At 58.3% G+C, this 25,466-nt stretch overlaps 9 protein-coding genes across 9 annotated transcripts; 2 read left to right on the plus strand and 7 right to left on the minus strand.

The window, feature by feature from the left end:
• Positions 1 to 248: 248 nt before the first annotated feature.
• GGS23DRAFT_186766 (uncharacterized protein) lies at positions 249 to 3,545 on the minus strand. Its single transcript, XM_051511678.1, has 2 exons — positions 1,965 to 3,545; positions 249 to 1,910 (listed from the first exon to the last, which is right to left on the minus strand). Exons 1-2 carry the CDS (start codon positions 3,256 to 3,258, stop codon positions 616 to 618), a joined length of 2,589 nt encoding a protein of 862 aa, XP_051376335.1. The 5' UTR covers positions 3,259 to 3,545; the 3' UTR covers positions 249 to 615.
• Positions 3,546 to 4,489: 944 nt separating this feature from the next.
• GGS23DRAFT_186757 (uncharacterized protein) lies at positions 4,490 to 5,575 on the minus strand. Its single transcript, XM_051511677.1, has one exon. It carries the CDS (start codon positions 5,288 to 5,290, stop codon positions 4,622 to 4,624), a length of 669 nt encoding a protein of 222 aa, XP_051376336.1. The 5' UTR covers positions 5,291 to 5,575; the 3' UTR covers positions 4,490 to 4,621.
• Positions 5,576 to 9,538: 3,963 nt separating this feature from the next.
• On the minus strand, positions 9,539 to 11,618 carry GGS23DRAFT_549234 (uncharacterized protein). The gene has a single exon (XM_051515201.1). The coding sequence runs from the start codon at positions 10,881 to 10,883 to the stop codon at positions 9,774 to 9,776; it is 1,110 nt and encodes a 369-aa protein (XP_051376337.1). The 5' UTR covers positions 10,884 to 11,618; the 3' UTR covers positions 9,539 to 9,773.
• Positions 11,619 to 12,116: 498 nt separating this feature from the next.
• On the plus strand, positions 12,117 to 13,372 carry GGS23DRAFT_592926 (uncharacterized protein; the record flags this gene model as incomplete). The annotated part of the gene is made up of 2 exons (XM_051517959.1): positions 12,117 to 13,081; positions 13,141 to 13,372. 2 exons carry the CDS (start codon positions 12,117 to 12,119, stop codon positions 13,370 to 13,372), a joined length of 1,197 nt encoding a protein of 398 aa, XP_051376338.1.
• Positions 13,373 to 14,429: 1,057 nt separating this feature from the next.
• On the minus strand, positions 14,430 to 16,679 carry GGS23DRAFT_612768 (membrane bound O-acyl transferase family-domain-containing protein). Its single transcript, XM_051520513.1, has 3 exons — positions 15,580 to 16,679; positions 15,415 to 15,442; positions 14,430 to 15,337 (listed from the first exon to the last, which is right to left on the minus strand). The coding sequence occupies exons 1-3, from the start codon at positions 16,428 to 16,430 to the stop codon at positions 14,885 to 14,887; spliced, it is 1,332 nt and encodes a 443-aa protein (XP_051376339.1). The 5' UTR covers positions 16,431 to 16,679; the 3' UTR covers positions 14,430 to 14,884.
• A 192-nt stretch (positions 16,680 to 16,871) lies between these two features.
• On the minus strand, positions 16,872 to 17,474 carry GGS23DRAFT_592928 (uncharacterized protein; the record flags this gene model as incomplete). Its single annotated transcript, XM_051517960.1, has 1 exon — positions 16,872 to 17,474. The coding sequence occupies one exon, from the start codon at positions 17,472 to 17,474 to the stop codon at positions 16,872 to 16,874; it is 603 nt and encodes a 200-aa protein (XP_051376340.1).
• Positions 17,475 to 18,088: 614 nt separating this feature from the next.
• GGS23DRAFT_186913 (uncharacterized protein) lies at positions 18,089 to 19,212 on the minus strand. Its single transcript, XM_051511679.1, has 3 exons — positions 18,828 to 19,212; positions 18,687 to 18,760; positions 18,089 to 18,599 (listed from the first exon to the last, which is right to left on the minus strand). Exons 1-3 carry the CDS (start codon positions 19,008 to 19,010, stop codon positions 18,557 to 18,559), a joined length of 300 nt encoding a protein of 99 aa, XP_051376341.1. The 5' UTR covers positions 19,011 to 19,212; the 3' UTR covers positions 18,089 to 18,556.
• Positions 19,213 to 21,170: 1,958 nt separating this feature from the next.
• Positions 21,171 to 23,006, plus strand: GGS23DRAFT_592930 (uncharacterized protein; the record flags this gene model as incomplete). The annotated part of the gene is made up of 1 exon (XM_051517961.1): positions 21,171 to 23,006. One exon carries the CDS (start codon positions 21,171 to 21,173, stop codon positions 23,004 to 23,006), a length of 1,836 nt encoding a protein of 611 aa, XP_051376342.1.
• Positions 23,007 to 23,472: 466 nt separating this feature from the next.
• GGS23DRAFT_612772 (uncharacterized protein) lies at positions 23,473 to 25,425 on the minus strand. The gene is made up of 4 exons (XM_051520514.1): positions 25,178 to 25,425; positions 25,000 to 25,115; positions 24,249 to 24,925; positions 23,473 to 24,142 (listed from the first exon to the last, which is right to left on the minus strand). The coding sequence occupies exons 1-4, from the start codon at positions 25,243 to 25,245 to the stop codon at positions 23,765 to 23,767; spliced, it is 1,239 nt and encodes a 412-aa protein (XP_051376343.1). The 5' UTR covers positions 25,246 to 25,425; the 3' UTR covers positions 23,473 to 23,764.
• Between the last annotated feature and the right edge of the window lie 41 nt (positions 25,426 to 25,466).

Here is a 25,466-nt window from a genome sequence, read left to right on the forward strand (position 1 = left end):
GGAAGATGATGCCGATGTGCGGATCTCGCCTCGCCTCCCTCACTGGCGGAGACGGGCGCGCGGGCGGGCGGACGAGCTTGCCCGGAGGTCAACGGATCACCTCGACGTCGAACTAGGCTATGCCGAATACGCGTTAACCGGTCTTCACCATGGCGGGAGCGGCCGTTAGCACTCAAGTTCGCCTCGACAAGCAAGCCGCAGGTCGTACGCATTAAACATTTGGCCTCGAGACATTTCTCGAGCTATCTACCCAAGTCCCCCCCCCCCCCCCCCCCCTTCACCTCACTCCACTCCGTTTACCTACGCCGACGCTAAAATGTCATCCCTATAACATGCTACTACTGGTCTTCTTCGGCAGTGCTCATGCGTGCAAATCGACAGAAATACAAGGCATTTTGTACAAATATGATGGAATCTCCGTCCTTCATTCCCCAAGTGCTCAGGGAGCTACCCCTCTAGTGTTCGTGAAGTCCGCGGTGGTCCGTATTGGGTGCGTGCAAGCTCGCTTGCTCATTTTCTCGTACCGCAAAGGGTTGGTTGATGACTGGTCATCTTGTTGAGGGTAGGTCGATTTTTGAAACGCAAATATCTCGAGTGGCGGTTGACCGAAATTATTCAACCCGGCCGACCGCCACCAACCTTCTGACCGGTGCCCAGGTCCACGAATAGATTTACAAGATCGATTGTATTTCCTCCGCCGAGGGTAAGATTCGTTGCTCTCTCCATTGCCATTCCGGAACTTGAATTCCGCCTCGAGTTCACGTCGCTGAAGAAGCCCTCGATCGATGTCTGGGCCGCCGAGGCATCGATTAGTGTCTTTTCTTGGAATATATACAAGACGGCTACACGAGCAAAGTCGGCCACTTCCTCGGTCACCACGAAGGTGTCCGTTGGTTGCGGCGTCTCCGTGCTGGTGCTGCTCGCGCGGCTCGCAGTAGTGGTAGTGGTTGTTGAAGTCGGCGGTGCTGGGGGAGATGTCGGGTAGGGGGTGGCGGACGTGTGTTTAGAGTGAACAGATGTCAAGGTCGTGGCAAATATCGTAGAGCCAGAAATCGTAGTCGGAGATGTCAGGGTGGTGATGATAAAACTCGCCGAAATCCCACCAGTAACCTTTGGGGGCTCGATTGTGAAAGTGACCTCAAGATCCGGACGGACCGTAAGGGTGATCGGAATGGCGGCTGCCGCTATAGCGGCTTGGGCAAGATCCGAGTCGGAACTTGACTCGAAAACCTCAGCAAAAGCGTCCTGCGTTCTGAGGGACTGTCCGCCAAAAGTAACTAGCGCGTTCTCTGTGACGCATGAAAGATTTTCCCTATTGAATTTTGCCTGTATCACCGTGGCTACGAGAGGAATTGAGAAGTTGGCCTCGGCGTCTTTTATGAGACGGGGTATTGCCTGGCCGATGGTAACGTTGTCGAAGCTAGAATCCGCCGTGCTAATCGACGTCGTTGTACAACCTTGCGAAGTAGGAATTGTACATTCGACACCCGTGAATCCGTTGGAACATATGCATGAACAGATTCCTTGGAGCACCACGTTTGTGCCGCCATTGGCACACTCCAGTTGGGCCTTGCAGTCCGCTATAGCCGGCTGGGGTGTGTTCCTCTCGGCTTGTTTATCGATGACGAGGAATTTCACGGGGACCACGACGGCGGCAGCTATGATACATAGCAGGATGATGAGCAATACGATGACGGTACATATGGACAATCCGCAACAGCGCCGACCTTTCTTTTCTTGTTGCTGCTCCGAGTCGACGGAGCCGTTTGTCGGCACCGGAGGCGCACGGAAGGACCTGCGCACAAGCGGCCAGGAGAGTGTACTCTGCCGTACCCCGTTCCCGCTTCGGCTCGCCGGGGGCGGAAACGCCGCTAGCATATCGGACAGCCCGGACTGATGTCTGCGGTCATCTGAGAGAAAGTCAGCACCGGAAGAGAAACATAAGTGAGAGGGGCGGAACGAACAAGGGGGGTCCTTCTCAGGATCCCTGCTGTAGTATTCTGGGAAGTCGAGATCGTCGAAATGGCTCGCTGGCCTGCGTCCTCTATCCATCATCGCTGCCAGACGAGTTGCCCGCCTTATCAAATCCGGTAAACTTGTCAAACTGCCCCTCGCTTCAGCCGCTCTTACTGCGTCCATATCCAGGCGTGGAGGTCGTCGAATGGCGGAGAACCTAGCCGGTCTAGGTGACGGCACTGGTGAGGGCGAAACAGCGGGCGCACGTAACGACGAGGGGTCCGTAGCACTCGCTCCCTGAAACGCATTCAACATTCTATCCGCCGTCAGCGCGTTCCCGACGACTTCTCTCGAGGCGTTTTCTGATGAACTCGAAGAAGCATCGAGATAACCGGTACCCCCTTGAAAAGGGCCGCTTTGGACAGGTTTTGGTTCCGGTCTTAATGTCGAATTCCTCTTCTCGAAACTCCCCGTAGTTACCAGAGACGGCTTCCCCCTCTTCCCAATACTAGCGCTCCGAACTAAGCTTCGCTCGTCCGCGTCGTCGCTGCTGACGGATTCCTCTGCTATCGCGTCGTCGCCGTCGGCTGCACCTATACTGAACCCCGGCGACAGGCTTCCGAAACTTTCGGGTATCGCGGCGCTAGATGCGTAAGAAGTGTGCGACCGGGCTCTTGGACTCTCTTCGGGTATCGGCGAGACGAACGACGCGGTTGAATAAAAGGACGAAGCTCCCCTCCTCGCGGACGGAGGCGGTCCCAGCGTGACGCTTCTCCTAGATTGCGGCAATGAGGTACCGACCGGCATTGGAAAGTCCGGGATCGAGCCGACTGAAGAGTTAGTTGATTGCCGCGAAGACATACTTTGCACAGTTTCCGGTGCCGATAACTCGGACGCCCTGCTGTCCTGGGATGCATACTGAAAGACCGGTGTGTGCTCTTGGATGCGAGACGCGTCGAGGATCGACGGTACCCTACTGGGTCGCGGTGGGCGTTGAGGCGGCTGAGATCTTCCCGGAGGGGGCCGGTACGGCTCCGAGTCTGTTGATGTCGGCGTCGCGAGAGGTCCACTAAGCGGCCACTGGGCCAATGGTGTCGGTCTTGATATGGCCATTCCGATCTGTCCGTCCCTCGACTGAAGCCCCGGTGGCGCCTGAAGCCGCCGGCTTATTGACGGAGGCTCAGGGGAAGGTGTCGTGATTCCTCTAGTTGCACTGGTATCGGCTTGTTCCCTCGTCCTCCTAACGGTAACCCCCATACCGGACGGTTGGCCGGTACTCCTCCCATTTTGATATTGATTCATTTAAAAAAGCCCCGGTGAGGTAAAGAATCCGGATCAGGTGCCGGCATTCCACTCGACCAATTTCTCCTCTACAGCCTTTGCCGGCTATATCAACAGCATGCGCAAATTCCCACAGTCCTAGTCCGAATCGATGCGAGGTTGGCAACCGATGGCCTGCCGGCAGGCGGACCAAGGAAATCCACAAACGAAAACGAGATCGCGAGTTATCCGGCCTCGTGTTCGCGCCAGTGACACAAGGAATGACGTCAACGTAAGTAATCAATGGTGTCGCAAACAGTAACGCAGGCCGACTCAATGGGCTGTTGAGCTTTAATCGCCGTCTCGATGCTATCCTGGAAGCTGAGAGGACTAAACGTAACCCCGATGTCGATGCTTGCTGGCTTCGACTTAAAGAGAAAGCGAATGACGAGAACAAAGGGCCCGTGGTGCTTGGCCAACGGGACGATATAATATTAAAAGAGAACGCTAAGCAGCCCAATCACCTCAAGTGAGAGGGCTTAGATAAACCTGAAGCCGATTGGTTAGCCCAAGAAGAAGAGAAATTAAGAATGAGAGTGGTCGCAAGGCAGAAGTATGGGAGCCATCGCAGAGCAATGAGGGATAAGAGAAAGTTAATTGGGCCTGGGATGCAACCACCCCTCTTCTCCCACGGAGCCGAAAGGATCCAGCGAGTTCTGAGCCAAGAGCAGTTCAAGGGTCTTGGATCCGGTACGGTTGATTTCACTAGCGGTCGTAGAGTAGAATAGCCGGGCAAGGTTCACCTCAACAGGGTTTGGCAGAGTCATGGTTCGAAATAGGAGATCACGTACACTTGACGTTTCAAGAGGTACTGGACTTTTCGTGCTCCCGGCTCAGTTCGACTGAGAGTTGTTCGACAATGAACAGCACATGGACGATTTCTAGATCGAAAGAGCCCGAGATGGAGAATAGTTCAAGCCAGCGGGTTCCCGTCACCGTTCCCGAATGCTTTGCAGGAGGCCCGAGGATCAGAGGATGCGCTGGGGGGGCAAGTGGTATCTGCCGGAAGATTGACGATTATGCAGCGGCGTGCAAAGCTCGTGGTAGTGGTAGTGGTTGCACAGCGTTATTCCTACCGTAACGAAGGTGGGGGGAGCTGGTAGGGCGTAACCAGGCGATGCGACCTCGAAGTCTTGGATACCGTTGGCGTTTCAGATGCGCGGACGAGACAGCAGAGCCGGAACGACAAGAGAGAAGACAGCAGAGCCAGTTAGGCCAGAGTCGGCGGGACGCCTATAATGTGGTAGAAGAAGGCGATCAGGAGGCAATCAGGCAGACGGTTTCCCCCGTTTGTACCAACAGACGCTCGACGTGGATAAAGAATGCCAGGCAGGACAGCCGAATGTCATCGAGACAGAACTGCGCGTATCCGGATAATAACAACAATAATAGAAACGACAGCAATAATAATAATAACAATACGAACAACAGACGGGGGGGGATAGGTGGGAAGCAGAAGGGAGCGGGCAACGGACAATATCCTAGATTGTTTGGGGCGGATACTTGGGTGGGACCAACACGTATCTCTCTCTCGGTTGTGAGGCGGGATATGTCGCGGAGCTGGCGGAAGCGATGGAGACGGGGGAGAGGGAGGAAGAGGTTGAAGCTGTCGAGTGGACTTCGCAGGCAGAGACAACTGAGAGATGAACCACAGAGGTCTCGACGGGAACAAGCAAAGGAGAGCAGAGCAGAGCAAAAGGGTGCAGCGCGCGGCGCGCAAGGGAACGAGAGGAAAAGGCAAGGCTAGACTAGACCGGACCAGACCTGCAGAGAGAGGAGGTACCTTTAGAGAAGGGACAGTAAGTAGGTCGCAGTAGACCAGCACACAGACGGGCAAGAGCGAGCGCGCATGCACAACTCGACCATCGTCAACCAGTAAAACCAGTAAAACCGCCTGGGCAGGTACGAGGGAACTCGGGAAGAGAGGTGGAAAGACGGAAGGAGAGAGAGAGAGAGGAAAGAGCCGGCGGCGGCTGGGCAATCTGATTGGATGCGTCGAGTTCGTGCCTGGCATTAGCGCACATCGTCTATGGGAATTGTGGGGAAGGCACAGCCAAACGGGGAAAAGGGGGGGGTTCGGGCTCGGACAGCAACCACGTAGCGGCACAACTAGTACCACGTAGTAAGACGGTACGAATCTCAAAGAGGACAACCGCGACGTCAGTGCGCCTTCACCGTAGTCGTCGGCGAGACTCGCAGCCCGGGGGGGCGGCCATGGGAGGACCCTGTCGGGGCGCCAGCGCGGACGGCCAGATCTGACGATGTGAACAGCAGATGCAGAGGTATACCTCTAATGCTGCTACCTAGCACGGTTACATAGGCGTCCAGCCAAGTTGTGCAGGAGGTAGGTACTTGCGCTGCCTCCGAGCACGGTAGCGTTGATGTCAACACAGACGGGTGCGTGTGCGAGCTGCGTTGGGACGATAGCAGGGAACAGCACAAGCGTAGATTAACCCGTTACGAGGCCGGCGCTCTTGGTTACCGACCGCTGAGCTGCCACTCTACACCCGACGCGTGGACTGCGTACCGCCCTACGAATGCCCACCCGATCGAGAAGGCGATCGAAGGGAGCGGCAGAGAAAAAAGCCCCCGCCCAATGGAAGGAGGAGCGCATTGCGGTTCGTTCTGCATTCGTCGCCAATTTCGTGGCTCGGTATCGAAGTCGAGAGGAGAAAGCCAGACGACTCGGCGGGAACCCCTGCCCCCTCCCGGGGAGGGGAGCCCCAGACCCCTGCCACCGCCAGCTCGGGACCCCTGCGACAGACCAGCGCGGCCAGCAAATCAGCGGTCGCCGGCGATGTGCTTCACCAGTTGGAAACACTAGTGTCGTCACTTGCAGACGGCTTCAACATTCGTCACCCTAGTAATGCTGTCTCGCCCTGGCCATCTGCTCGGTACGTACTAGCCATGCCGCGCAACTACGGAGAGGGAATCATCAGATCTGACGATGTCGTTATGTACGTGTGCGTCTGAGAAGGGGGTCGCGCGATACCTAGATAGCTCCAAACATCGAACCAGAATAGCAACCGCGATAAGGAGGAACTCACATGCCCATGTACGCATATGCGATTTGTAAAAACGCGAGGGCGACAGCGTGGGCAGCACGAGACTCTAGAAGTTTACCACGCATACTCGATGCAGGTTTACCTAGCTGAACAATCTCTTGAGACGCCCCAACCCGCCTACCTAACCGAGCTGTGTATCCACGCAGCATATGTACAGATGCGACACCCCGAGACATACCTAGGTACGTACAACCAAAAAAAAAAAAAGAGAGAGAGATCGGATAGACGGGAGCGGCTTTCTCCTGTTCCTGTCTCGGCGTCGGAAACACTGCTGGTGAGAAGCAGGTGCACGATAGACGGATAGGGAGACTAATAGAACAGTTCCCTTCCCCGAGATGCGGTTTGGAGGAGGGCGACGAACGGTGATGTGAAGACAGACCGGCAATCCGGGCCTGCAGACGCATGAGGCACACCTGGCATGTACATGGCGATACGTACACTCGGTACGTACCCAATACAAGGACGGGGGCCGCTGCGTTATCCGCGACACCAGGAAATTCGGTGCGATCCCGACCGTTCGGGCAAATTTACCTCCCCCCTTTCCATCAAACCGCCCACTCGCTACCTGACTTGGAGGTCTCCGGGGCTTTCTCGATTCCAGTTGTCGCCTGTCGTAGGGCTCACGATAGACTCGAGGCTCTTATTCCAGTCGATTCCACACTACCACACCCCCCCAGAAAATATAAACAGGGCCACACACACCACTGTAAGGTAGGCGTGTCGTCGAAGTCTGGGGAGCCAGCTCTGGCCGCGAACGAAATTGGCCTTCTCGCAACTCGCATGCGCGCCATCGCCAGTAGGATGGGAGGGGAAGCCATGCCACGGACGTGGCGCGAATTCCCCTTGGCATTCGCATTCCAGAATTTCTCTCCCCCATACGATACCTACCTACATCCAAGCCCGGTACGCAGGAAGCGGCAGAGGACGCCGCGCCGCGCCCTCTCGTAATTAATTTATTCGACAAGCGGCAATTTCAGCAGAGGACCGGACGAAGGATCGTGCGCAAATTTCCCAGCCGATCCTCGACGGGATGACGAAAACCACCCCATCAATTGGCGATCCCCTTCTTCTCCTCCAACACCACGGCCACAACCTCATCAGAAAATCCCGAGGCGGAGAATAATTGGTCGCGGAATGTCGCACATCTGAGCAACGCGATCACCGCCGTGCCCCCCCTTCTCTTCCTCTCTATGGGTGTAGTGTGCCTATGTTTCTCTCTATTCTGCCGTGAGACGATGTGTCTATAATCGCACGAGCTATCGTTCGTCCCTCCCCCCGTCTTCCAGGCAAGACCTGCCTTTAGGCAGGCGAGTTCCCGAGACGCCGGACTTCAAATACCAGGACGTGCGGTGTCGAAATCTAGGGAGGAGGGGGAGTTCTTGAGGCCGGTTTCATGTCCATCGATTCGGGCGTGGCACCCTGCGGGCGGTTTGGGCACCCGCAGATGCAAAATGCAAGGAGAATCCATCCCGCCACCATCCGCCTCCCTGCCTTACTCCTACTATACTTCCCGACCTCCCGCTCAAGACTTACCGGTTACCGCCTGCTGGGCCTGTACTCACCATGCAGCCCATCCACGCAGCCAGTCGTGTATATGTATTGTACATCAGGTACTTCTTCCCAGCTCCGTCGCGTGCCGAGACAGGTATGGCTGAATCGGCGCAGACTAGTAGAGCTCTGCCTCGCTTGCGCGTCAACCAGGCTCAGGTAGGTTGCGTTGACTCTCAAGCGTCAGTGTATGCAATCCCGCGATAGCGACACCTCTGTTCGAGCGTCTCTCTCTTTTCTGTCTTACTGTATAGACAGCTGCGATGTTTCACTTGGGCACCGCGCCGTCCTCACCTGCCGCCTGCCGCCTTGTCAGCCTGCGTAATTACAGCTACCTCTTTAAGGACGACGATCCCTTCTGTTTTATGTCTCTTCCCTTCTCATAGTTGCCTGTTTAGGAAGATGTCTCCAGATTGGTTCCCTGCCTGTCTAGCCTGTTCGTTTGATGAGATTGGCGCATGAGCATAGACGCTCTGGTGGACGTCCGGTTATACATGTGATACAAACTCCCTAACCCAGGATAATATCGAGCAAAAAGGCAAAATAGGAGGGACAGATCGAATGGAGGGAAGAAAAAGAAAAAGAACAGGGCCCGAGCAGAGAGACATGCGCCGGACCATGGCGACAACGCCGACCGAAGCTTTAATCTATGCGATACGGTATCCGTAACGGCAGTGCATTCCGCAAGCAAACCTCAGCACGCACATCTTGAGGCTTACTACGAAGTGCGGGAAGGCAGGTAGCCGCGGAAAGCTGGTTGGCTCGCGGCTCGCTCCCACGAAGCACCTACGGGTTGGATGCCTGGGTGGGCACCTAGCTCGGTGAACCAGCAGAGCCGGCGTATCCCTATGTTTGCTGCGAGGCGCGAGAACCAGTGTCGGGAACCCATAGCTATCTGCTACGAGGTCGGTAAGCCGATGAGGAAGAGGGGGCGGGAAAAGGAGGGCCAGGACGATCGCGAGCTGCGCGAGGACGCCTCGTCTCGCCGCATCCCCCCCTCCCCACCTTGCATTACGTAGGCCCGCCTCCGCGTCCCCCCGTCGCGTAGACGTAAGCGCGAGTGCCTGCCGCCGCGCTGCGGTAAAAAGTGAGCGGGGCGCGGCGCGCCGTCGGCTGCGGATGGCATGTCTCGCACGCTTGTGTCTCCCGCGGCGCGCGTCCGCGGCGCTGACACGAGTCTACGCGCGCCGACTTAGGGGAGGCAGGGGGCAAGGGCGAGACAGTCCGGTGGCGCGAACTGGGCGGCTCCGCGGGGCGATAGCGGTGTGCGCGAACGCGTTGTTCGCGATGCGGACACGGCCACGTGGAAGAGCGGGGAGGAGGAAGGGGCGGGTTCTGGTCTGGGTTTAAGGGAGAGCTCTACCTTGATGGGGCTGGTCGCGCCCGAGGGCCCCGAGACACGTCCAACTATTGGGTGCACCCCGACGGGGGAGGGTGTTCTCGATGGATGCTGGCGGCTTGTGCGCACAGAAAGAGACGAAAAGGTTTGATGGGCCGTTACGGTGTCGTTTCTAGGTGGGTAGTTGATAGACTGCTAGGAGCACAACACTGGCTAAGCTAAGGGGGTGGTTACGCGAGATACAGACGTTCCAGCTATCCTACCAGGGAGCTTCGTTCGAGCTTCTGCTTTGAATACTCGAGACTCGGCGGGTAGAAATTATGATATTATATATGGGCTACAAACTAGGACTATTGGCTTAAGAAAAACCCTATGAGTATAATACATAATAGCCGGCACGAAATCGTGTGATATATCGGCAGTCTAGAGCAATTAACGAATTAAGCTGTGTCGCCGATAAAGAGCAAATGGGTATCCGGGGCAAACTCCGCACGTAAAGAAACCACGTCACCAGCCTCATCTACATATCAGCTCCGGATAGTCTTCTAGGCCGACTTCTCCTTTTTCTTCTCCTGCTTCCTCGCCTGCTTCTCTGCCCTCGCGGCCTCCCACTCGTCCAGGTTCTGTATCAGGATCCAGTCGAGGGACCTGGCCCTGGATTTCTCCCCCCAGCTCTCCTTGAGCTTCTTGCCTTTCTGGTGCCTCTTCCAGGCCCGCTGCCGGCTCTTTCTAGCTTCGTCGTCCGCCTTGGAGATCTTACGCCTGACCTCCCACGCGGCTATCCTCGCGAGCAGGCCCGTCTGGGGGCTCGGGGGAGGCACGTCGAACGAGAGCTCGCAAGTCCACTTGCGCACGTACCGGAGGCACCTCTCCTGGGCGCTCAAGCCGAGCGTGTCTTCGCTGAGGGGGGCCACCAGCGGGTCTTCCTTGTCGAGACCGAACCTCTTGATCATCTTCTTGGAATTGGTGATCTTGACGTGCAGCTTCCGAGGGTGGAAATACTTCTCGTTCACCCGCTCGAGATATCGATTGCGGCGCTTGTGGGACATGACTACCGCGGCGAGGATCGCGAGGCCTTCCAGTCCGCCAGCGATGCCGTCGGCGCCTTCGTATGGGATTACGCTGATGGCGACGGCGATCAGCGCAACCATTTGGACGACCGCCTGCGGCGTAATAATGCGATTGAGATGGTCGACGAAGGCGACCAGGTCTGCCGGCGTCACCGCGTGGTTTGCCAACTCCGGCGCCCAGGCGCGCGCAAAGGGTATCTGAGGGCCCGGGTTAACGCTCGGGATCAGAACTGGCTTGGGCAGCGGAGATAACTCGATGTCAGACGGTACGGGAGGAAAAAGAGAGGCTGCTAGATTGAGTTCAGCGGGGTTGGTTTCCTGATTGCTCGCTGGTGTAGCCCCAGGCTGTGGCACGTCTACCCGCTCCGGAGACACGGATTTTGGGGGATTGGGCTCGCCGTCGGCGATAGCCCTATACGAAGGCGGGCGCAACGACGCTGCCCCGTCGGCTCCCGCATTCTGGTAGGGCGGCGGCCCGTTGGGTGGGGTGGATGGACCGCGCCCCTCAGATTTCGAAGCCATGGACCGCCGGGTCTTCTGGCCCAGCGTCACGACCACGTCCCAGAGAAGGGCCTTAGATGGCATGCTAGATTAGCTGTTGGGTAGAAGAACCATGGATTCCCTTCGGCGCCATGAAGACTTGGCTAGATCAGCGTATTTGACAGTAGGGAACTTTCCTATTGTTTAAGTGCAAGTTCTAGGGTGGCAAAATGGCGCAATGCGGTCCATCCCGTTCAGCGCTCTGGCTCTCTGAGTCCTATATATATATAGTATTATGAATCGTGAGGGGTGCCGGCATGTAGGTATTTTAACTCGAGCCCGTGGTATTCGGAGCTGAACCGGCTGGTGACATGTCTCGGTAACTTGTATCGTCCTAGCTTAGATAGGGTGGATAATCGGACGAGTTCCGTATAAAGCAAGAAGGATCTCGAGGGGAGCCGGTCAAGTTATATAGGTATATTTGATCGCGCATAGAGCACGACTTGGGGTTGAGGATGGGAGCAACCCAGTACGGCGATTGTCCGTCTCATTGGCTGTTGGTATCAACACCTCTCCTGTCGTCATTCCAGAATCGGTCGGTGACGCGCACAGACGGCGTCATTTGATTGCCTGGGATCTCATCCCGTATCGGCCAAGTCTTAGACATGCTCGTAATTCGCGTTGGCTTTTGTATTAGGGGGAGATTGTGTATTGCTACCACATAGTCCATCGCCGGTGGCTGTGTCGCTCCCTGTCCTCCAAGAAGGCAAGGTTCCAAGTTCTGGTCGTAAGTACATGGGTACGTAGGTGCTTAGCTAAGGGTAGGGCTGTGTAGGTACCTTAGGTAAGGCAGGATGACTCCAGATCGCATCCGGCCTGGTCGGATGATGGATGGCGCGTGCTACACGAAGTACCTTCGTAGTTTCTAGAATCCGCCAATGGCCGATGAGGAAGGGGGCAGTGCATTATGGGATGAGCATACGGCCCGAAACACACCTAACCACAGACGGCGGCGGCTGACACGCTCCCGCTCTCCTGCGCAGCCGTTCCTCCCGACAGCTGGCACAGCTCTCCGTCACCGTGTCAAACTACAGTGCATGATCCCGTCGTGGTGGGATGTACCCAGGTACCCAGCCAAGGGAGACGAGCCAAGGGTGGTCGTCATCAAGTTCCGCGACGTCCGTTGGACGTCAACCTTTCCCTCTCTACCAGCACGCCACCCATTCCTTTTCCTTCTTCATCAAAACAAACACCCGGCCAGCCTTTTCCTCCCCTTTGTATCCTACGTTTCCATGAAGCACTGAACTCATCCTCAACTGCGCCCAACATACGCCTATCATGCAGTTGATATCCATTCTTGCCGCCGCGGGCCTGGCGGCCTCCACTACCAACGCTCTACTCCTCCCTCCCGAGATTGCCGGATCTGACAATGACATCGTCACCACCCTCCCCGTCCCCATCGAGGCCGACGTGGGTATCCACAAGGTCGCCGAAGCCCGATCTTTGAAGCTCGAGTGCCCGGGATGTCCGCTGCGGATCCCTCATCACGGCAAAATCATGGTCACTACTGATGTGCCTAGCCATCTGGAGCTGGACTTCAGTATCGAGCCCTCTGAGGGTGCCGACCGTCTGATGCTGAACGGCTTCGAGCTCTACCCTAAGGCAGGCCTGTTCCGCAACAGTCTTACCGCCGTCGTCCGACCTGAATTCGGCCACAAACAGAGCAAGCGACCACACATCAAGGGCCGCCCCCGCCCGCTAACCGTCCAACCCCTCGGCTTTGGCGTGCAAACGAGTCACATCGCCAAGAATGCCGAGGATTCCCTGGAGCTTATCATGATCGAACTCGACATTATTGAAGTCGGTGACGTCTTTGTTAATGGTATTCCGAGCGTTCACATCAAGCTCGTCAAGACTTCCACGGGACAGCTGATGATCGGTTCGCTGGAGGCTGTATCGCCGAAGACCACGCAATCTAACCCCATGGACAAGCAGGAGGAATGTGCAACTCTCCTGTGCAGGTGGGCAGCTGTCTTCAGGCAGAAGCTTGCCAGTCTCCGCCTCCACAAGGGCTGCGGCGGTCGTCCCTCCCACAGCCAAGGTCCCTCTCATGGCAAGGAAAACAACCCCCACCAGAGCCACCACGCTCACGGCAAGGAAGACGGCTCCCATCAGAGCCACCACGATCACCACGAGGAACACGAGCGCCACCGAAAGAATTGGGGACTGCTGTTCAAGAACATTGCCTCCCACATTGTCCTTCCCGTGGCCATCGGTATCCTGGCCGGCGTTGCCGCTAGCATGTAAGTGTTGCCTGCTGCGAGATTAGTCTTTTGTGCTGGTGCGCTAATGATCCCCATAGTGTCGGAATGGTGGCTGGAACTTTCATTGTCTACCTCTGGCGACTAGTTGCCCGCCCGACTGGCTCTCGACGTCACCACAGACACGGACACCACCATAAGGCGTCGCGTCATGAGGCTGCCACGACTGACGAGAAGTCCGGTCTGATCGCTCCCGAGGAGGTGGTCGACGCCCCGCCCGCCTACGTCGAGTCAGGCCTCGTCGATGACAAGAAGCCCGAGAACGGAGTCTAAATTCGATACCCCACCCTGCACTGAACTACCTGCGAGAGAGAGGGGGGGGGTACAAGTCTAGACTCTACTATCAGACTCCCCTGATGGATGAACGTGTGACGGCCGACCTAAAATCGCGAGGGCCGGAGAGTGACTGGTGAACGGCGTTCTGAAGATTCGTTTTTCGTCAACACGGATGAAGGGCTTTCGGAACGGGGACTGGGAAAAGGTCCAGGTCCTGTGGATGTGTTTCTGATAAGCGGTTATTGGGAGTACCCTCCTTCTATCCCCCTTCTTCTTTCTAGTTAGTTTGTAACATGTATTTCGACGCTACGTCCCACTTTCCTTGAAATTGAAATTTGCAGGAGCGTATCGCCGAGCCGGTGTTACTAAATCGTGATCCCGTCGGCGGTGCCGGCAAACCCGCGTAACCCGCGTAACCCACGTACGGCGAGCGACCTGACCCGCCAAGAACTCTCAACCGACACGAGGTCGGAGCGGCTCGTGGGACGCTTACATTGGGTTATGCTTACCTTGAGCTCCAAGACGCCGCGTTAGACTCGTGGATAGTTTCGCGGCTTAGTGTCGCGAGGCCTGGTCTTGACTCCGACTGCAAAGTCACTTTTCTAGACCGAAAGCTCGGTAGACTCCCCTTCGCACTCGGCGCTCCGTCTACAATCGTGAACCGTGTTGGGCCGCGTCTACACTACTAGGCATCTGAAAATGTGCCGACTAAGGGGGAGGGGCGAGATATTTAGAGGCAGTGCACATTACTGGCGGATGCTGCACTGAAGCTACAGAGGCCTAACTCGCGATGTCGATGGGCAAGATAAGAAGAGAGGATACCCGTCCGACTGTCTGCTACGTCTTGTTTTTCTCGCCTGCTTTCCTGTGTTGCTCGCCGGCGCCCGTCGGCTTCCCACCTCTCTCTCCACGTCTTCCTACGCGGCATTACGGGACAAAATATTGATATACCGATAGGGAGTTATGAGTACTAGATATTTCCTTTTTTTCTTCACTTATGGCCACTATAGCGCTGCCTTCGCTACCCCCCCCCCCCCCCCCCCTTTTCTGAATAGTTATCTTGGTACATGTACACGTACATTAGAACACGCCTCTAGTGGTGGTATAGTCCGTAATTTCTAAGAAGATTCTAGGATGACTAAGGTGATATACAAATCATGGGAGGTATCTGGTTGCTATTCTGACTATAGAACGGCAGGACGGAGGGAGGAGGCATGCATCTGGACATAGAATCCAGCAACTCCACTTATCCGAGGCATCCACGCCCTTCCGATTCTCCGGCAGTGTCGCCGGTATTGCTGAGGATGATTCTACGGGCCACCGTGAAGCAGAGGAAAGGCGACGAGGATTCCAGGGGGCCGGCGGCAGCGTAGACCTTCGACTCGTCTATCGAGAGCGCGGTCCGGCACGGCACAGACGGTCCCAAACATTTCCGACGAGTACCTAGGTATATTGTATTAGTTGATTTCGATTTTGGCCTCTCTCTCTGCGACAGCATCCGCACACCCGCTACCGCGCCTCGGACCGCCCGCCGCGACGCCGGAGCGCCTCCGCCGCGGCCCGGCCGCAGCGGAGGGCGAGGCGCTCCTCGGGGCCGGCGTTGCCGACGACGCCGAGGCGGACCCAGGCGCGCATGAGCGGGCGGGCGGTCAGGGTGAAGGCGGCGACGGTCCAGGCGTAGCCGGCGGCGCGCTCGAGGCGGCGCAGGCGGGGGCCGCGCCTGCCGGGCGGCACGGCGCGGCCCCAGGCCCAGCGCGCGCCGTCCTCGACGGTGATGACGAGCGGCTGCGTCGCGAAGAAGGCGAGCTCGTCGCCGCCGCGCCGCGCGACGGCGAACGCCTGCCACCAGTGCACCGCGAGGCTGAGCAGGAAGGCCACGTACAGCTGCACGTAGCGCGACCCCAGCGTGCCCTTCCGCAGCCCGAGCCCCCGCGCGAGCCGGATGCCGGGCTCCTGGAAGGTCTGGGGCGCGAGGGGGAGGGAGGTTAGTGAATGTGAGTAGCAGGAGAGTTGCGGGGGGAGGGGGGAGGGGGGGGTACTCTTCGGAGAAGCTGATGGTACGTGGTGCTGCTCGACGAATCGGCGTTAGCAACCCCGGGTCCCTTTCGGGCGCGAAAGTAACGACTTAACATGGGTATTCCCGCCCGCCGTACATTCTCCGCACCTCTTCAGCCTCGAACTGGGAGAGGGGGAGATTAACGTACCTCCACGCGCGCCGGACGCACCACGCCTCGCCGAGCGGGCCGAACACGGGGGGCCACTCCCAGGGCTCGCTGGCGCCGAGCAGGACGGAGGCGGCAGCGGCGGCGGCGTGCGTCGCGCCGATGAGGTGGAAGCTCCAGGCGATGCCGCACCAGGTGCGCGCGGCGTCGAGGAGGGGCGCGGGCAGCGGCGCGCCCGCGGCGGCGTCGCAGAGCCCGATGCAGCACACGGCCAGGGCATTGAGCGCGAGCCGCAGCAGCGCCTCGGCGGCGCGGCGCGCGGCGAAGCGCCGCCGCGACAGGCCCGCGTGCGCGTGCGCCGGCACGCCCTTCACCTCCCAGTCCCAGCCGACGCCGCGCGGGCTCGCGAGGAGGCGCAGGGCCCAGACGAGGCTCGCCGCGGGCGCCGCCCTATCTCCCGCTCCTCGACGGCCCCCCTCGCCGCCTCCCTCCCGGGCGTCCCCTCGCCCCCCTTCCGCCGCGCCCTCTCGATCGCCGGCCCCGCCGAGGCGGCGCCTGCCGACGAAGCGCGGCGGGCCGCCGGGCGCGGTGGTGAAGTCGAGGAAGGCGACGAGCTGGGTGATGGTGTGGCCGACGGAGGTGTAGTCGGCGGTGGGGCTGGCGCCGGCGCCGACGGCGTAGCGCGGCCGCTGCAGGGTCAGGCGCGCGAGCAGGCAGCCCACAACGAGGGCGCGGACGCCGGCGTCGCGGCGCGCCGTGCGCGACGTCGCGCCCCGGTGGTGCAGGTAGTACCCGAGCCCGACGGCCGCGAAGGCGCCCGGCAAGTACAGGGCCGGCAGCGGGGCGCGGTCCTCCACCGCGGGGTAGTACGGGGCCAGGAGTTCGGAGAGCATTCGCGCGATGGCGGGGAGGCGGTGGTAGGCGAGGTGAGGAGGCGAGCAAATAGGTAGGTAGGTTAGGTGAGATCTACCCAAAGGATTTCGACGGTGGGCGGGGATGGTAAGACAGGTTTGGAGGGAGACGAGCTAGGACAAGTTGAGGTTGTGCTTAAGACGGCTTATGGAGTCCGGATCGATGTTCCGCCTCGGCTTCCAAGTATCAGGTGAGCCTCCTCCTTCTCCCCCAATTATAACTAACCGGTCACTGCCTGTTGAAGGAAGGACGCTATGCTTGACTATTGGTCTTGTACCCGGTATGGAGTGGTGGACATGCCATTTTAGAGTGAGAGGCGGCATCTCGCCGCATAATAATTATCACAACCCCCCCTTTCTATCTACACACTATTATACATGCGTGTGTGTGTGGTATAGTGGATGTTCTGAGACGTTGCGTTCTTAGAAGACCAGGTCTTCTAGGATTGCTATCTCACTGAGGAGATGCTTAGTGTCTTCCCCCATTCGCTCCACTTCCTTTTTCAAAACTTGGATGGTTTCTTGTGATTTGGACAGTTTCTGAGCGTTTATACACTCAATACCGGGCTGGCCGCAAGAGGCGTTTCCGGCTTGGGCGAGGTCTAAGCGGTTCAAGCGGGCGAGATTGCCAGCGAGGATGGGATCGATGCTATTTTCAAAATCGCAGTATCTCGCCGCCAGGAGCATCGACTTGGGGGGCAGGTGCTGGTTAAATGACTGACCGGCATGGCAACTGGCAACCGCTACTTTAAGCGATGCGCGCATGGTTGCAATCTGCCCGGTCTGGGTGTAGAAGGAGTCGATGTCGTGGAGGACAGCTTCTAGCAACTCAGCATGCCCCACAATCTCCGATTCGGCCCGCTCAACAGCGAGCTTCTTCGGGATGATGGTTCTGATGTTGGGCGGAGGGTCGTTGGACGCCACGAAATTGGTCGCATCTGCGTGGGGACGGTTATGGATGGTCGCAGCAGCTTCTTCGTTGCCTCTGTCCTCGATTACGATCGCGAAGTGTCTCTGCTGAGCCATGTTTCCGGCTAGGGCGTCTTTATCCTCAACGTAGACACAGTTGGTTGTGTCGTTTCCCGTATGCTCGCCTCCTCTGCGGCCAGCCTTTGTCGCCTGCTCTGCTCCCTTCTCGCGCCGGGTGGTTGGGGAGGCCTGGTCTGGCTCTCCTCCTCTGCCTATGTCGTCGGACCCCTCCCCCCCGGGCGTGTCCGAGATTGTTGCGGTCCCAGCTGCTAGTATCGGCGAGAGTGTGATTGCAGGGCAGACCGGGCCCCCTGATAGTATGTCGTCGGAGTGGTGGTGGCTACCTGTGTTGGGAGTTAATGGGTAGGTGACCGTATAATATGCCGCTGATCTCCTACGCCGTGGAGCAGGGTGGATCGGGTGTTCGGCTAGTCTTTCCTGCATGTTCTAATCTGAGATGTGGTGTTTTTCTCCGTCCGAGATCGAGACCTGGGTAGGAGGGCTAATCTGCAGTGAGGAGCTGAGTCTGAACGAGATATTAAGGAAGAGTATGAGAGAGGGTAGAAGGGCGGGGGGGAGAAGGGGGAGAGAAAAAGGGCGGAGAGGGAAAGAAATAAAATAAATGGCGATAGAGAATAGGCTGGCACCTTCTAGAATAGACGGAGAGGTCTTGGACGGGGTTCACGAGGGAAGGAGAGGGAGAAGAATGTTGGGAAGCTGTGGTTGTGGTATACTTGGATACCGCACAGCCTAAGGAAGATAGAAGTTGCCTTAATTGCACAACGCTGAGTACGGAATGCTGCCTTCTCGCAAGCGCATCATCACAGCACGGCAGAGGTGCGCTGCTTGCGAATACTAGCATATTGTTATTACTGCCGCGCGGCGTGGTTGCGTACACATACGAGCTATCCGATGTTACCAACTTCTTTTATCCCCGTCGTCGTCGTTGGTATTATGCTCTCTCCGCCCTATCCTCATTTTCTTCACTTGGAGGACGACGTAAGGGAAGGGAAACGCCCTCGCGACGGGACGTTATTAATATCCTGCCCGTTCGCCAAGCCTCGTCCACCCGACTCCGTCTATGTCGGTACCGCAGCCTCCCCCTTTCCCCTTTCCCGGGTTCTCGCCTGCTCGCCGAGTCAGACCCAGGCCCGGTCTCGTCTACGCGACACAATGTCGGGCCTAGGAAGGTGGTTAGCTAAGTTACATCGGCAAGTCCCTCTCCAGCTCTTCATAATGCAGCCACTTACTCCGATACATGACGCATACCGCACGAGAGTGTCAGGGAAGACGCTATTGGGGAATGGCGTGCGAAGACAGAGGTCGGTCTGAGCTGGGTCGGCCTATCCGCGGTAACACAGGTCAGCGGCAAGTGGCATCGACGAGGTCGGTAGCTGCGAGCGGACTTACCTGTTGGCAAGCCACCTTGATACAGTCGCAAGCGCACTGTGGGCGATTGAAGGGGTCCAAGATGTATGGGTTGTCGCCCTCGATCAGCACGCAGACGTTCGACGCCCTGGGTGCCATGATAGGGCCACACAGCGCCGATGCCGCTAGCGCCAACACGCTTATTATCTGTCGGGCGAACATCATTGGGTGTGTGTATAGATGATCGGTAACGATATGCAGCACGCCTGGTATGGTTGCGGCGAGGGAGCTCTGGAGGCACTGATAGTCCGAGGGTATGGGGGATGGGGGATAGTCTGAGAGGATGAGATCGCAGAACGGGAAAGTCGACCCCCTTTTATAGGATCGCGGCCCTGCGAGTCCAAGCTGGACCGGCCGTCGTTATCTGCTTTTCATGCAGGCTTCCATCGCTAGCATCACCGCATGGCAACCTCTCTTGCTTAGCCTTCGACCAGAAGGAGACTTGACTTGTAAGCTCTAATAACAGCAAACCCGGGGCCATGGTATGGCTTCGAAGGGAACGTGCCTGCGGTCCATGAGGTCCCTTAAGGGCTAGATCGGCGGCGCAGTTACCCATTGCCACCTTTCAGCCTTCCGTACAACCCTGCGTCTACCCTCGTCGTGGTTACTCGCCTGAGTCATTGTAGGTGTCCCAGACCATGGAGCCAGGGGGTCGCGCGGCCAGGCCTTGGATCCTGCCAGTCCTACTATAGGTACATCAGGTCGTAGCTACATGCGGTGGGGTCTGTAGGAAGACTCGCGTGCGCGAACCGGGCGTTTTGCCGATACTCGCGATAGTTTATGGGAGTCCTAGGTATACCCGTTGTTGCGCACATGAAATAGGTAAGTGAGAATATCTTGCCCCCCAAGTCGGATCTAACAGGTGCGCAACATCGTGACACGGGGAGGCGAACGAGAAGAACATAGGTAACGTAGAAAAAACCGATGAAATCGGCTGGATAGCAGAATTCAAATTAGTGGTGAGCTATTCAGGAAAGCAAAGAGAGAGTCGGGGTACTCGGAACCTTTGAATAGACACGAGCTCTCGACCGTGCACATTGTGGCTCGCTCCAAAGGCGGATTCTACCACGGTGACAACCGTAGGAGGGCCTAGGTAGCGTGCCTGTGGGGTACCCACCCCGTCTAGACAATATCGAGGTCGCCGCGGAGAGCCAACCTCTCGGTTTTCTCTTACCACTTGCGCGGTAGGCACCCGCCGCTCTACAGGCGCTGGAGCACGGCAGCGTCGGGATCGTGCACACACGGGTAGCCGCTCCGCCACGAAGATCCACTCTGTACGATTGTATGAGCGAGCGAGCGACGCTGAAACAGGTCAGGAGATCGTAGGGCCGGGAAGGATAGGTAGATATAGATAGATAGAGATAGAAAGAGAGATGGGGTGATAAAAATGGAAAGGGAGGAGAGAAGCACTTCCAGCACCGCGAGACGTTCTCAGGCGTTGGGGAATCCGCACCGCGGTCCTCGGCGTGGGAATAGGTAAATATAGGCGTGCCTACGAATTTCCCACCCCGGCGCGATGGATACCGTGCTCCTTGTCTAGAGACGGCGAGCCGGGCCGCCGCAGGCCGATTGCAACGCCAGTGTTGTCATTCGCGACGCTGGTGTTGTCATGGGCGTATGCCCCGCCTGGCTGGATATACCTAGCACGTCTGAGACTCTTCCTTAGCCGGGAATGGGCGTGTGTTAGAGGGGGCGAATGGGGGGAATGCTATCCCTCGTGTAGTATGTTTTATAGTACACGTATTAAGTATATACCTGTGTGTGGTTGACGACTTACCAATCCATCTGTGTATCCGCTGGCGCCGAGGGAGTTGTCGATGGCTTGCGAGGATATCTTGTTAGTTGCATCCATTCTGGTACCGTCATTGCATCCTTTAATGGGATATTGTCGATATCCTTGCCTGTATTATCGCCATATCGGAAGTAGCTGATTATTCTTGATGCCTCAGGTATCAAGATAGATACCTATTGTAGCTCCCCACCCCACTAGTCTAGCCAATTGTCTGCCTTAGATTAACATCCCGTCGCAAATGGCCTTAGTACTGGGAGGCAGGGCGGAAATGGCGGGGAAGAAATAGAACGCCCTCCAAGCTGAAGTATCCAACCGAGAATCCATATACCGCTCAGCAGCAGCAACAACTCCTCACTGTCCGGCCAATTCCCCCTTCACGCCTTGCCAATTGGTCACCTCCGCGCCATGCGTGTCGATGTTCGATGGTGACGAGGAATACCGGGCCGTAGGAGTTTTCTCTGACGCGGGCCAGACCGAGATAGCATCGCCTGTCCACAGCCACGACAGCTCCCCCATACACCAATCGCCTCATCATGCTGCCGCAGCCGCATCAACGGCAGCGCACCCTGATCCGCCGCCTCTTCCAACTTCGCCTCCGCCTCCGCCCTGCTAGATCTCCCAGCGTCCGATCGTTCACCTACCACACCACCCTCGCCTACCAAGGCCGACCACAGCTCCCGTTCCTATCCGTCCCGCTATCCAGGAAGCACCAATTCCGCTACCTCACCACCGAGCGCAAGAGGTGGCTGGCCTACGAATTCTACCTCGCCGCCAAGTATACCGTTTACCTCTGGGCTTTCGTCTGCATCTCTTTCATCGCCTACTGGAGCCTGCTGCAGGAATGGCTCGAGCGAACATACCCGACGCCTCCCGAGTGGAGGTTCACGACCCGGCTGCGCTTCCGGACCGCGAAATGGGTGCCTCACCGTGAAGACCCTCCAGAGCCCGACTGGGTCGTCACCGGTAGCTTTGTCACGAACGTCATCGAGCGGCTCGAGGATCCGGAGGTCGAGGGCGCGGGGCTGCAAAAGCCGGCCGAGGGCGGTGTCTGGATCGACGGCATCGCCCAGTCTGGGTACGACGTCACGGCGAAGAGCGAGCAGTGGAGGAGGGGCTACTACGAGGCCCTGATGCTCGCGGGCCAGGTGGCTGAGAACCTCGACGACCAGGTCCACGACACGACGCGCGGTCTGGTCTTTCCCGCGAACCAGGTGATCGGGCCGTCGAACCCGCGCCCGAAACCCATCGGTGTCGGGTCGCCGAGCGCGCCGCGCGAGAAGGACTGCGAGCCGGCCTTCGCGCCTCCTGAAGTCTTCTACGTCAAGATCCTGACAACGCGCGGCTTCACGCCGAAGCAGAAGCTCGACGCCGCGCTCGCGTACGCGTCGTGGCTCGACTTCAAGCACTCGCCCGACGCCGCCGAGCGCATCTACGAGTGGGCCCTGACCCTCGCTACCGACTCGTCGCCGTCGCCGCCCCCGTACGACCCGCATTCCTACGTCCTGAACGACTCCGCGCCCCGTCCCTCCGCGAACCTCCTCGTGACGCTGACTGCCCTCGCGACCCACCGCGCGCGGGCGGGCAACGTCGCCGGCGCGTTGCCCATCCTTATCTCGGTGCTGCGCGCGCGCCGGTCCCTGCCGCCCCCGCCGCCGGGGCCTGACGGGTCGCCCGCTGCGGTGGCGGCGGCGGGCTCGGCGTCGTGGAGCCTGCGCCGCATTGTCGACAGCATGAAGCTTTACGTGGTCGTGCCGGAGTACCCGCCGCCGCCGGCCGACGGCACGGCGCCGCCCGTCCGCGACGCGCGCGAGCTGTGCGAGGAGGCGGCGCTGCACCTGTACATTGGGGAGATCCTGTACTCGGCCTCGGCCTCGGCCTCGGCCCCGTCTCCTCCTGCTGCTGCCGGCCGCGCGGGGCCGTCGGAGCGCGAGGACGGGCTCGCGTGGACGCGCGAGGCCGTCGACCTCGCCGAGGAGCAGCTGCACCGGCTGGCGCACCGCGACGCGCCGGCCGCGGCGGCCGCCAAGAAGACGTGCCGCGAATGCCTCGCCGCCGGCCTCGACAACTGGCGGGCGATGGTGGCGCGGCTCGCGCGCGAGGAGAGGGAGCGGCAGCAGCGGCGGCAGCACCAGCAGGCGAGCGACGGCGCCGCCCCCGGCGCCAGCTGGTGGCCCGCGAGCCTGTGGGGGGGTGGCGGTGGCGAGAGCGCCGCTGCTGCCGCCGAAGCAGAGGTGGCGGAGGCAGCGGCCGGCGGCGGCAGGTGGGCCGCCGAGGAGAACGTGGTGCGCGAGCGCACGCGCCGCGCCGGCGACCTGCTCCAGGGGCTCGAGCCGCCGCCCTCCGGGTTCTGGTCCATCTTCCAGGCGTGAGCGGGCGCGGGTCGTCGGTTGCGAGAGGAAGGGGGCCCGAAGCGCGCCTGTGGCGTCGGGCCCGTGTACGAATTGGGTAGACGCGCGCGGGTAGTGGGGACGGGTAGGAGGGGGTTGCCTACGTGGGCGAGGTGTACCGGCGATTAGCTATCATAGATAGCTGCCACTGCACCATCAACACCAACACAATCTAATATATACCTGCTTTGAAACGCGCTCGTGGGGCAACACTTGATTGCGAAAAAGAATCAATTGAGTGCACTTTCGTATAGTGGTTAGAAGTGCATTTGAATGGAATTTTTTATAACCCCTACGAGAAATAAGAATAAAGCTCGGTATAAAGAGGGGTTTTCGCTTTAGCTTCGATTCAAGCTATCTGAACCTCCCCTGATTTCCACAGCATCTATATACCTAGGCTGGAAAGAAATTTCGGCCCAGGAAGTTCCGCTGCTTTACCGACCTGCTTTAAGTGCTAGAGTCCTAGCAAAGTTACGGCGAGGGGAGTAGGCGAGAGTTCATCAAAAGCATGCATGAAGCGCACATTTATTAGGTCTATGTCAACTTGCTACCCATCTGTCTGGAGCTGCTTACTATTCCTCCTGCCTGCAAATCCCTTCTCCCTCGTACTTTGAGAGCGAGTCCCATGGGCACTTATTATTGTGCTTGTCTTTTTGAGATAGACGGGAAGCAAGCTCGCGTGTCGCAGTTCCTCCAAATTCTCGTATCACTTCACGACGTCCCAGGTTCCTACCGAGAGTCTACTTCCCGTCTCCCTCGTGCCCTTCCTTCTTCTCACTTTTCTCCTCACCTTCCCCCTTCTTCTCCTCCGCAGCGGCGTCCTCCTCCTTCCACCGGCTCCAGTCAACCCCGTCGACCTCCTCGGCGGGGGGATCGGCGTAGATAATTTGGAACTCGGGGTTAGAGTAGTCCTCGCCGTCGGGCGTCGTGGCTACCTCGTGTAGCCAATCGAGAACGATGCGGCCGCTGGCTACGAGCGTGCACTCTGTGTAGTGCGGCTCCCCGCTGCTGAATACGGGGCAACCTATCTGAGTGAAGGCGGTCGTCTTCGGGTTGCCTTCGGGGCCCGAGAGCACCATCCCGGCCGGCTCGAACGACGTCGTGTAGGCACGGGCTTTCTGGATGCGTTAGGGAGGGGTAGGTTAGCATAGAAGTAAGGAAGGTTGGTAGGAGGGAGAAAGGGCGAGAGGTGGCAGGAGGAGAAATAGAGAGTGCTGCGCGTACATTTTTCAGGAACTCCTTAAACTCTTGGTTGTTAAGGTCCCATATAGCATACTGCCCACCAACGATGGCCAGGCAATTGATACGCCTGTGCCAAGTCTGCCATACAGGAGGTAGGTCTAGGTACTGCTCGACGAATTCGGCACTATCGCCCACGGTGATGATGTCGAGACGGGCGCGATCGTTGACAAGGTGTGGGAGGACGTCGTTGAATATGTAATTGACGTGGGCCTTTGGGGTTTCATTACCGGGGACCAGGTTCCCGGGCGTCACGACCCTGCCTTTGTGGACGGCGCTTTTCATGCGTGCGCAGTTGAAGGCGAGGATGCTGAGAGTACGCTGCGCCTGGGGCAACCATATGAGCTCGCCCATGTTAGCCAGGACGACACCCGGCGGCTCTGCGTCGGAGGCAGAGGAACGTTGCTTCTGGAGTTCGGCCACGATGGACACGACGGAGCCCTTGTTCACGCCTCCGTGACCACCCGCCACACGGAAGGCTAGTACGCCAAGATCCTGCATTGTCTCGCCAAAAATAACCACAACGCGCGACTTGCGAGCGATATCGCCGCTGACGAAGATAGGAACATGAGGTGTAGCCGGGTCGGTGACGCCGAGGGGGAGGAGCTGCTTCTTCAGACCGAGGCCCTCGAGGCGTTCCCAAATTACTTGCTGGATTGACTCTAAAACGTGTTAATAGGCGGAACCGGGACAGCTTTCTGTCCGACTCCTCTTCGGGGACAGCAAGTTCACTTACGGTTCATGGCGTAGCGCTGACGGTCGTTCCATCGCGAGTTTCGACACAAAAAGTACTTGAAGTAGTACTGAGGGTCTTGGATGGAGCGGATCTCGTCATCTTCATTCACGAAGTAGCTAAAGACGAGAGCCAGTTAGTGAAACCACCGTGACATGGGGGACTAGGAATTGTCCCTCACCCGAGCTCTTTGAGACCAGTAGGGAAATCGGGGTCCGGTGGCAGGCCTGACCACTTTCGTCGGAACATGTCGTCGCCTCGTATCAAGGGAGGCCCAGCACGAGGATGCTTGAGATGCCGAACAAAGCGGGGAGGAACACGGTAGGTTGAGGGATTCGATTACTCTGAGGGAATTGGAGAGACTAGAGTAGACTGTATGTGTGGGCAAGCGGGGAGGGAGTAGACGTGGCGAAGGAGGTTCTTGGGTATCCAGCTACGGTAATTGGCGGGGAAACGACGACGATTATGAC

This window comes from Durotheca rogersii, assembly GCF_024521655.1.
Source record: "Durotheca rogersii strain YMJ 92031201 chromosome Unknown GGS23scaffold_2, whole genome shotgun sequence".
In the NCBI taxonomy this organism is placed as follows: Eukaryota; Fungi; Ascomycota; class Sordariomycetes; order Xylariales; family Xylariaceae; genus Durotheca; species Durotheca rogersii.